General features: G+C 34.5%; 1 protein-coding gene across 1 annotated transcript in view; it reads right to left on the reverse strand.

Moving 5' to 3' along the window:
- Positions 1-954, reverse strand: part of LOC149911397 (proton-coupled amino acid transporter-like protein acs) — a 47,178-nt gene extending 46,224 nt beyond the window's left edge. The window contains exon 1 of the mRNA XM_090105978.1: positions 820-954. Coding sequence (XP_089962104.1) covers positions 820-885 — 66 coding nt within the window. The 5' untranslated portion in view covers positions 886-954. The remainder of the gene's footprint in view (positions 1-819) is intronic.
- Positions 955-10,800: the final 9,846 nt, after the last annotated feature.

A 10,800-nucleotide genomic window follows, 5' to 3' on the forward strand; every position in this document is an offset into this window, starting at 1 on the left:
GACATCGACGTACAAATAATTATCAAAATGTTTACGATAATTATTCATGTTTTCTTTTATAACTTACTTTTATAGAATCATGTTAACTTTTATAGAAGTAGGTTAATTATTTCGTTCGTCATCCATTTTATAGATATCTACGTTTCAATTTACCCCCGGCTCATTATAACAATTTAATAAATTCTAAATGCACTTGATATTTGCACTTTCCCAAGCCAATAATCAATTATATTAACCGTTCAAATGTTACATTGAGAATAATTTCGTTCGTTAACTGTTTAGAGCGTCCTTGATATTACTAAATTAGGAACGCAAAGAAAATTGTGAGCAATATCACAAAAGTAACATTTATTGATCATATTATTAATAACTACCTACGTATTTTGTAAAATCATACAATATATAGAGCAAATAAAAATTCAGATCTTAAAAGAGATAAGAGAATCACGTTAAACTTAATTACAAACCTACCCGCATGCAACTTATTAACTTTTATTTAAATTTTAACGGATCATTAAAAAGATCGTGAGAGCAACGTCTGTTTTGTATTTCAGTAATTATTTGCAAACGGAATGTAATCACGAGATATTGACATTGTATTTGGATGTATGGTTTATTTATGGCTGACCATGAGACCGTCCGCTCACCGATCGCTGCCGGATTTTCGGCTCGAAATACCATCGCTAACACTATTCAAGAGACATTTTACTGTACGGATTTCGCAAAATCAAAAAATACGGAGAGTTCGTTAAAAGTGCCGCAGCGAGGTGCGGTAAGAATTTCGCATGTAAAAAATTAAAGGGGAATAATTTGGCTTACCTTTTTGTTTTGTCGGGCGGGCGTTAACCCCACTTGGGAGCCCATCTCTCCTAAGACGTTCGACATGTTGACGCACAAAACACACGCAATGCAAAAATTCGCGAGTACGAGATAACGCGGCGCGCACGTCGCGCGTTCGGGGACGAATGGCGAGGCGCGAGAGCTTGCGCAGTATTAATGGACCAGCGCGTGACGTCACTGCGCTTGCACCCCTAAACCTTCGCCGGCCCTCGCAATCCTTCATCCTTATCAATTTTCTTCTTGAGTGTGTACAGATACTTTTATAATGCACATATTTAAATGATAAACACTTGTACCTTTTATAATATGTGAAGATTAATCTAATGTATCTAATAACAGTAGCAAAGTGGAATTCGATTAATTTATATAAAAAGTGTGTCGAGGAAACAAGAAATTTGCTTAGTACCTAGGTACCTACTTCACGAAACCGACCGTACCTACTTCTTCTTCTTATTGGTAACTTCCTAAAATATAGCAGGCTGCTTGGTCTCATATGTTTCCTTATCACGTAATGCATTTGATTTTGGTGCGTAAAGTGAAAAAATATATATGCTTAAACTGGAAAATAAGTATATTCCTAACTTATAAGAAAAAAGATATCGATACTAAGTAGTACTAAGTACCTACTTACCTAATTAATTTTGATTTTTTTTCTAAAAACTAGATACAGATATTATAGTACAAGATCCCACTTCTCGATTCTGTAGTTATTGTTATTATTTAATAGGCATTTGTTTACTTTCTGTTTTTTTAATTTTCTTAATTCTAATCATATTAACATAATGTCTATCATTAGATTTAAAATTATTTATTTATTTATTTATACTCTTTATTGTGCTGCCAAAATACATAAAATACAAACAAATTACGTAAAATTCCTTAAAAAACATGCCTGCATAACTGAAATTTATGTTATAAAGTAGTACCATAAAAGTACTTAATTTTACAAAAATAATAATTATCTATCTACATTTGCCGCCAATTTATTACAGGCAACTTTTCGCTAATCTATTACCTACTGCCTCAATATTCATTTTCAATTAATTTCAACATTACAGATTACTACTGAATTTAGCAGTGGGATCTTAGACTATGATAAGATGAATTTGGTTGTAATATACTATCGAATAGAGATACAATTTCAGGTGCATCGTACAGTGATCTGAAAAATATTACACGTGTAAGTGTCGCATTGCATATTTTATGATTGACCGCCTTAATTTCGTTCTCTTATTGATTAATAAGCAAATTACAAATCTTTTTAGGATTCCGTATCCAACGGGTACAAACCGAAAACCGAGCCGTCCGTCTGACTGCCATTGGCTTGTATCACATGAATCATCATAGACAGTTGAAATTTTCACAGATGATGTATGTCTGTATCCGTTAAAAAAAGAAATGCTAAACACAAAAAAAGAACACACAGGAATCTCCCATACAATCAACGCGATTGTTTTCCGTTTCTTTATAGATCGGAACCCTAATTGCGCGAAACGAACGACACTTACACAGAGCAAGTTGGGCACTTATGCCATTTCATTTATAGTAGTCCTAGGGGCTAGGATTTCAGTGAATTTCAGGGAAAAGGTACTTTTGCGATAGTGCGGGGTCCTAGAGTGTCTTAGGTCTAAGATAATATGTATAAACATAATTTAGTCCGAGAGCTAACAAATAAAAAAGATAACAACGTTTACTAATTTCAGCAGCCATAATACATAATTATTTTAGTACCTAGGTAACCTATATTTTTTTCAAATTAAACCTGTACTTTTAAGTAATATTGAGGTTGTTTGCGATATTATTTATAGAACTTAAAATAAAAACAACCTTATATACTTAAAAAAAATTGACGTAGGTATGTAATTCTTTTCACGCATGCATCGCGTGCCCTGTTTTTTTCCACATTCAAATTACAGTAAGATGATACACTGAAAACTTTTGATGAGTAAGAAGTGCTTTACGAAGAACCAATTACATATTGGAATTACAATAATTTAAATTTTGTTGTTTAAGTTTTTTTTACGTGATCAGTGTATGCAAAACTACAAGTCCCTTCGCGCTTAGTATACTAATAGTGGCCGACAGCCTGTATAAACCGCCGTAAACAGACGACTAGTATACAATTTTCTCAATCATTACGAAAAAAAGAAAAACTTACAGACGTTATTCTCGTACCAATTATGTTTTTTTAAGTCGGTTTAGGATTGGAGGAAAAACTCAGGGAATACGAGAAATTGATTTTGCCTATTTTATCTAGTTGTCAGTAGGTGCATTTAGTTTTCGGGGTGCTCGGGGAGGAGGGAGGGAGCAATAGATCTTTCAAATACCTATTTATGAAAAGTAGCACCGGTATCATTTTCTCTTAAGCCCAAACTCTTTTATACTCTTATCCCTATATTCCCGTAGAGTGTAGACATAGACATAACAAAACAACATTGCACAGGCTTCTCTATGACGAAATCCAATTTATTTCACACATATAGCCTTAATTAAAACATTACGTGCTCGTCATGTTGGTTACAAAGTAAATAAGACAAATTGCGGTTTAGTAAACTATTTATTCTGCGCTTTAAGCTTTGCATTTGATGTAATGTTATTTCATTCTGCGGATCAATGGTCTTCAACTTTGTGGTTAATTTAAAATATATTTAGTTAACAAACTAACTAACTGACTCAATAATAATGTTTTCTTTTTTTTATAATATTAGTAGTTTTTCTTTTAGAAGCCACAGTAAGAGTGAAAGTTTCAGTATCTTCAAGCGTAGAGTGAACATGCAGGTACCTTCTAGCCTCTAGGGAAGCGCGTTCCACCTTAGACCACATCTCCGCTTAACATCAGGCCATATTGTGGTCGTGCTTCCATATTCTTAATAAAAAAAGTGCCAGGTAATTTCAGGTGAACGTAATACACAATGAAAAATATACACGGTAATAATATCTAAAAATCTTTAATGAAAAGGATTTTTAATCAAATAAATGGTAATATTTTCTAAGATGGGTCATGGCCCTCATGGGAGATAAACCATCTACCAGAATTAAGTAGGTCATAATTAACTCTACACCTTTGTTGACATATTACATTTAAATCTAAATAAGTTCTATACTTCAAAATCTTTGCATATTGCCATGAGACCTGTTAGTTCCTATACAAGGATAATCATCAAATAATCATACATGTTCTGCTAAGATTGTTTACATATACATAATATTATATGCTATTTCAAACCAACACTGATTTTTCCACTATAAATCATGCTACGTATATTTAAAACGACTTTTAAATTCACATTCTCAGGTCGTGGCTCGTCGCCGTTTGGAATTACAAGTGACCAATTAAATGTGTAATTAGAGAATTGGAGAAACGTAATTACAAAGTGTAGTCTTTGCCCCGATTTGTTTGATACGTTTGATGGTTGCTAGTTTTGGTAAAAAAAATCGTTGTTTTAATAGTAAGTAAATTAATTAGTGATGCAACGAATACGAATACGAATTAGAGGTCCGCGCCGCAATCCAAAAGCCCAGCGGCGGCGCGCCGGGTGCGGCACCCGGCGCGGCGCGGCGTCGCCGGCGTGGGCTAGTTATTTTTAAAGTTATTAGGGGGTGGACGGGCAGTAGAAAAATCTCTCTTTAAGTTTAAAAAAAAAAAAAAAATCAAGTAGTTGTGGGCCACCTGAGGTTAAGTGGTCACCACCGCCCATAAACACTTGTAACACTAGAAGTGTTACAGGTGCTTTGCCGGCCTTTTATGGATAAATAAGCTCTTTTCTTGAAGGCCGCAATGTCGTTATTGTTCGGGAACACCGCAGGTGGCAAATCGTTCCATAGTTTCACCGTACGCGGAAGGAAGTTGCGGGTGAAGCGGACAGTGGTGGAGCGCCAACCATCCAGATGGTGCGGATGGAACTGGTTTTTACGGCGTGTGGTCCGGTGGTGGAACTGTGCGGCTGGTAAAAGGTGGAATAATTCCTCAGAGCACTCCCCATAGTAGATTTTGTACAGTATACAGAGAGACGCAACGTCTCTTCGCACTGACAGAGGATCGAGCCTATCGGAAAGCCTACGGTCATCGACAATTCGAGCTGCTCGACGTTGGATGCGGTCAAGAGGAAGGAGTTGATACTGTGGGGCTCCGGCCCAGAGATGAGAACAGTACTCCATATGCGGTCGCACCTGAGCCTTGTACAGCTGAAGTCGGTGGGCCGGCTTGAAGTACTGTCTCGATCTACTGAGCACACCAAGTTTTTTCGAGGCTAATTTAGCCTTCGCTTCCAAATGACTACGGAATTGAACGTCACTTGAGATTTCAACTCCGAGGATTCCGATTTTCAGCGATATACTAAGGGGAGTACCTACTCTTAAACCGATGTTCTACGATAAATGGGGTCTTTTTAGCCGTGTTGTAGACAACAACGCGTGCGTGACACATGGTTCGCGCGCAAAATTTGAACTCGGCGCCAATTTTTCTGTGACCCGGCGGCGGCGGCGGCGCGCCGGGGTCTCTCGGCGGCGGCACGCCGGCGTGGCGCGGACCTCTAATACGAATGTTCGTATTCGCCGAATAGTAGACATTTACCGAATATTCGTATTCGGCGAATATACGAATTTTTAAAAACGAATATTTATGTACGCAACTCTATTTACTACAGATTTAAAAATCGCGCGTAAAAATATGACGTGTGCAGAGACTGCTGATCCACTGGCCTTTTGACGAGAAGATGTCCATTTTCCAAGTCAGAAAAAACTCGCCCAAAAAAATTTTTCACTAAAGCCCATGTACAGTCGCTTCGGAAAGACTTTTTTCAACGGCTGGAAACATCCAGACTGAAAAAAAAAATCGTCTAAAACCAGAAAATCTACGAATTTTATGTTTTTTAAATAAAAAATTGCCTATTTTAAATTTTAATTATTAGAAGAGTAAGCATTCATTAAATAAATAAGTCTTTTATTACCAAGGCGAGATATTCGTATTCGTATTCGTATTCGCCGAATAGTAGGTTTGATATTCGTATTCGTATTCGTATTCGTAAAAGTAGTATTCGTTGCATCACTAAAATTAATTAATTATTGTTATTTAATTCTTTCTTAAGTATAATGGCACTTAAAAACAATCGTTCATCATTAATTAATAACGCCACCTCGTCTGGCTCTCAAGCCATTCTATAAAAAGTTTATCTAATACTTAGAATCTAATACAAATAATTTAATCGATCCAGAAGTTCCTGAGATTAGCCAGTACATACAAACAATCAAACCCACTCTTCACATGTATTAGGAACTAGCTGCGCTCCGCGGTTTCACCCGCCGCTCCGCTCCTGTTATTCTTAGCGTGATGATATAATATAGCACTATATAGCCTTCCTCGATGAATGGGCTATCTAACACCGAAAGATTTTTTCAAATCGGACCAGTAGGTCCTGAGATTAGCGCGTTTAAACAAACAAACAAACTCTTCAGCTTTATAATATTAGTATAGATTAGTGTTTGGTATAGAGAAAAAATTAAAATGTGCAATTATTCGTGCTTAGACGATATCAGTTATTATTATAATAATTTAGGAAATCGCGCTCATTCTCATGGTTGAGTAATTTTTGTGTTTAGGAGATGTTTGGTCATTGCAATTTGTCTGACTGATTAAATATAACATTGTAATAGTTGTCTTTATAACGTATCAAAAAATCAGACATTTAAAAATAAATTAAGTTCATTTATTAGAGCTTTTTTTTAGTTTTGGCTCAGGTGGCGCAGGTGTCACCGGTAGAGCTCCACCAACATTCAGATATTAAAAAGTACACTAGCGACTACTGTGAACCGAAACTTATATGCTTTAGAAAATAAGTTGTGTCTTACGGCTCTGGGATCTTGGACTATATTATAACTAGCGACCCGCCCCGGCTTCGCACCGGTTCAATGCCGGCCGGCCGGTACCGCCGCAAACGCTACGTCCCGCAATTTTTAAATCTGTAATATCTTCGAAAATATTCACTTAAATCATACGGTGTAAAGGGCCATATAGATCTATATTAAATGAACAATGTATTCAAGGTATTTAATTGGTTAAGGATTAATGCTGTATTGGTTAAAATCGCTTCGAAAATTAGCCATTATTTGTCGTTAAAAGTAAATGATAAAAAAAAGTTATTGTGGGTTATCCATAAGAGATAGACATATACCATCACGAACTTTTCTGTAGACCTTTTCAATGTGTACAATACTTAGTACATTATTTTAATAAAACTCGTAGGGTTCAGCCTGCGTTTGCAATGTAAGCGGAAAAAAATGTAATTATTTACGACATCACATTGGAAACCTCAAAAATAACAGTACTTCTCCACTATTTAATGGATGTTATTATACATATAAACCTTCCTCTTGAATCACTCTATCTATTTAAAAAAACCGCATCAAAATCCGTTGCGTAGTTTCAAAGATTTAAGCGTACAAAGGGACATAGGGACATAGCGACAGAGAAAGCGACTTTGTTTTATACTATGTAGTGATAGTGATGATGAAGCTGAAGAGTTTGTTTGTTTGAGTGAACGCGCTAATCTCAGTAACCACGCGTCCGATTTGAAGAATCATTTCACTGTTACATAGTCCATTTATCGAGGAAGGCTATAAGCTATAATGTATCACGCCATAATAGTAGATATGCACAATCATTAGGGGGCACACCTAGTTACTAATAAGAATAGTGTCATCTTTTATGAGATATTCAATCCTTGACAGAGCATTCCCTACTTTGATCTATGATCCTTAGTTGTGCGTACTGTGACGCTGTTTGCTGACGATGTGCATTATTGTCCAATGTATAAACAGACACAAATAACGCGCACAATAAACATTATTGAGTCGATCAGATGCATATAAATTAGTGGCAATAGTATCCACATGACGATGTTTTATAATATTGTCATTTGATGCTTGTAAAGATTTGTTAAACTGCTGGTGTATTTTTACTTCAATTTGATATTAAAATATATTAATAAAACTAAGATAGGCAAAGTGGTGTTTATCGAGTAGGTACAAAAATAAAATCCTTCTCAATCAGTATTTTCAGCTTAGGAAAATTGTATGTATTAAATTTGAAATTGAAGCTTAGATACAACTGAGCTTTAAATGCCCGACGTAAAGTAGCTTATACATATTATATCACAACGTAGATACAATTATCCTTGTGAAGCTAGCTTGTATAGTTTTTATTGAATGAAGCCACTCATAAAAATCTTATCCAAATCTTTCAGTTCCTAAAAGAACTAAAACGATTGGATACATACGTACAGAACATTCATACAAATACGACATAATATGTTCTGTTCACAAGGAAAAATCTCCATTGGATACAGTCGGGAACGATAGGTATAAATTGAAAAAATATAGTTACCAGAGTTAGGGAAAGTTAAGGTATTTTATATCTCTGTATTTTATATCAGGAATTATACTAACAAATTAAGAAATACTTACCCAAAAATCCTCTATCAGCCGAATATATTCGATCACAGGCTTTTTTTTTAAATCCATATTTGGCACAACCATTTTTTTTTTGTGACAGCGACAGCGACTTCACAAAATAAACTGCATTCACGTCATAATATTATCAAGCAGTAACATTTTATTGGATTATCATACAAAATAGTCACTGATATATTATAATTATTTACGACCAAGATAAAAAAGAGTATGGTGAGTCTTTTTTGGTAACATGCAAAAGTTTTTAATACCTACCTACCAATATCTTAATACTAGATTTGCAACAAATATCGGTTGTCTATTTAGATAATAATTGTTGTTTATGTCTCATAATATTATCTACTTGATTATTTTCATATTTTATTGTATTACCGTATAAAAATTATTCTAATCCATCACGTAAGCCAATTTTGGATAATTTCTGAACAACTCTGAATAAATCCAGGAAACTTACCTATAATATTTTAAACACACTACTAAGTACACTAAGCCGAGGAGATTGTTTTGTTTGATTAGTAAGATTTGCCAATCTCAGGAACTACTGGTTCAAAAATCATAATAGTGTTCGGTACTCCATTTATCATTATAGCCTTATAAATCACGATACTATGAATACAAGGAGAGCAACAATGAAAATGTTGCAAAAATGCTTTTCAGAGCAGAAGAAGTTGCTAGGGTCAGCTAGTTTTAATATAATTATAATTTAAAGAAACTGTATGTCAAAGTATTTCTATGACACAAAAAAATATTGTGCTATAAAATAAGTAGTTACCTAAAAGTAGGTCATATTTTTGGCGCATAAATTTTTATTACCCAAAATATCCAAAGAAGAAAGTTACGGATTTCTAAAAGAAACTTCTTATTTAATCGCTATTGTAAATTATGGATATCATATAACAAGACTAAACGATTAGTAAATTGATAAAGCGATAACAAAACATCTTTGTCAATAAATATAATTCAATAACATTTGATAATGGAAAATAGCCCATTTTTAAACAGAAATAGATAATAAAGATATTTTTTCATACCTTTGTTACGTAGAGGTTACGTACGTATATTTTAACACCATATAAATATGGTGAGTTAAAACTCACCGGAATTGTCATAAAAATGTTTAATTTTATTACTGCCCACGGAGAAACGACCCTAGTTCCATGTAGGTATTTGCTACGGAGTTGAGCCAAAAGGTGTAAAAAATGAGTGAGAATAGTGGGCAACTGATCATCCAACTAGGTACTTTTCAATAAAGATTGATTCTTTTCTACTGTTTAGAAATGTATACCTACTTCTTTATTTTCAAAGGTCCTTCAATTCTTTAAATGTCTTCATTTCTAACATACATATTATCAAGAGATACCCATTGGCGCGCAAGATGCTGCCATTTAAGTTTCCAATAAAGCACAATATTAATACTAAGTGAGTAAATACCCCAGTTAGTGTTGCTTGTGCCATTTGTGGACAATACTGCAAGTTCACGCCCCTGGCTGGGACCATTCTTTGCCAATTACCTTTCAGCCTTACATAACAAAGATAGTTGCATATTGGATGCATTGTTGTTATAAATATACAACAATTTTCTTTATTGGTAAACTAGCGAGTGCTTCGCGAAGATACAAGTTATAATGTAAAGGTATGTTGATTTGCAATTTTTTGTAATAGGTATTATTATCAGACATCTTTTAAAATCGCCTGTTTATATCAAATTTATCTACCTACTTACCTACCTACAGTACGTGTGTACTGTGTATCTATGGGAATCCCCCCGTGGTCCACCGCCATAGCTTAGAAAAAAATATCGTTGAGAAGGTTTTATAACGACCGAGTTGTGTTAATATATTTAAAAACACTAACGATTAAACGTCTATATTTATTTAACTACTGATGATTTTATAATTTACATAAAGGATATTATAGTTAATTCTACGTGTATTTAATTATAAATAATAAAATTACTTGATCTAATTATGTATTAATTGCATATTTGAGCAATTTTCGCAGAATCTGTGAAATGCGCTATATTAGGCAATTAGGATAATTCCTCCGGTTGCCGTTCTGCACAAACTAAAACATAACTACTGTATTAAATATTGCCATAAAATTCCAAAAAAATCATAATTTTTATTGTAATCTTTTGTAGCATCCGTCGCCATATCTAAAAACGGTGTCTTAATTATAGATAAGTATTTGTTTGTCCAAAAATTTCCGTCAATACTTTTACCGATACGTTTTTCCGAACATTTACCGATAATAGGTAGTATAATAATTGTTGGCTAAATTTAGCTCGTTATACTATTTTCTTGTTAAATAAAACAACTAATAATGGCTGATGTTTAAAGTTGAGTTGATTGATTGTAACAAATTGAACGCAAATGATAGTACCTACTGGGATCAATAAGGTAGTTCATTCCCGCGACGTGTTCCGATCCGCTCTGTTAATTTGTTGATTTGACAAAGGTTCACATTTAACATATCAAAATACTATCGAATTGC

Source organism: Colias eurytheme, chromosome 1 (assembly GCF_061535395.1).
Source record: "Colias eurytheme isolate Ceu_HAF_F1 chromosome 1, ilColEury1 Martin Lab GWU primary, whole genome shotgun sequence".
NCBI lineage: Eukaryota > Metazoa > Arthropoda > Insecta > Lepidoptera > Pieridae > Colias > Colias eurytheme.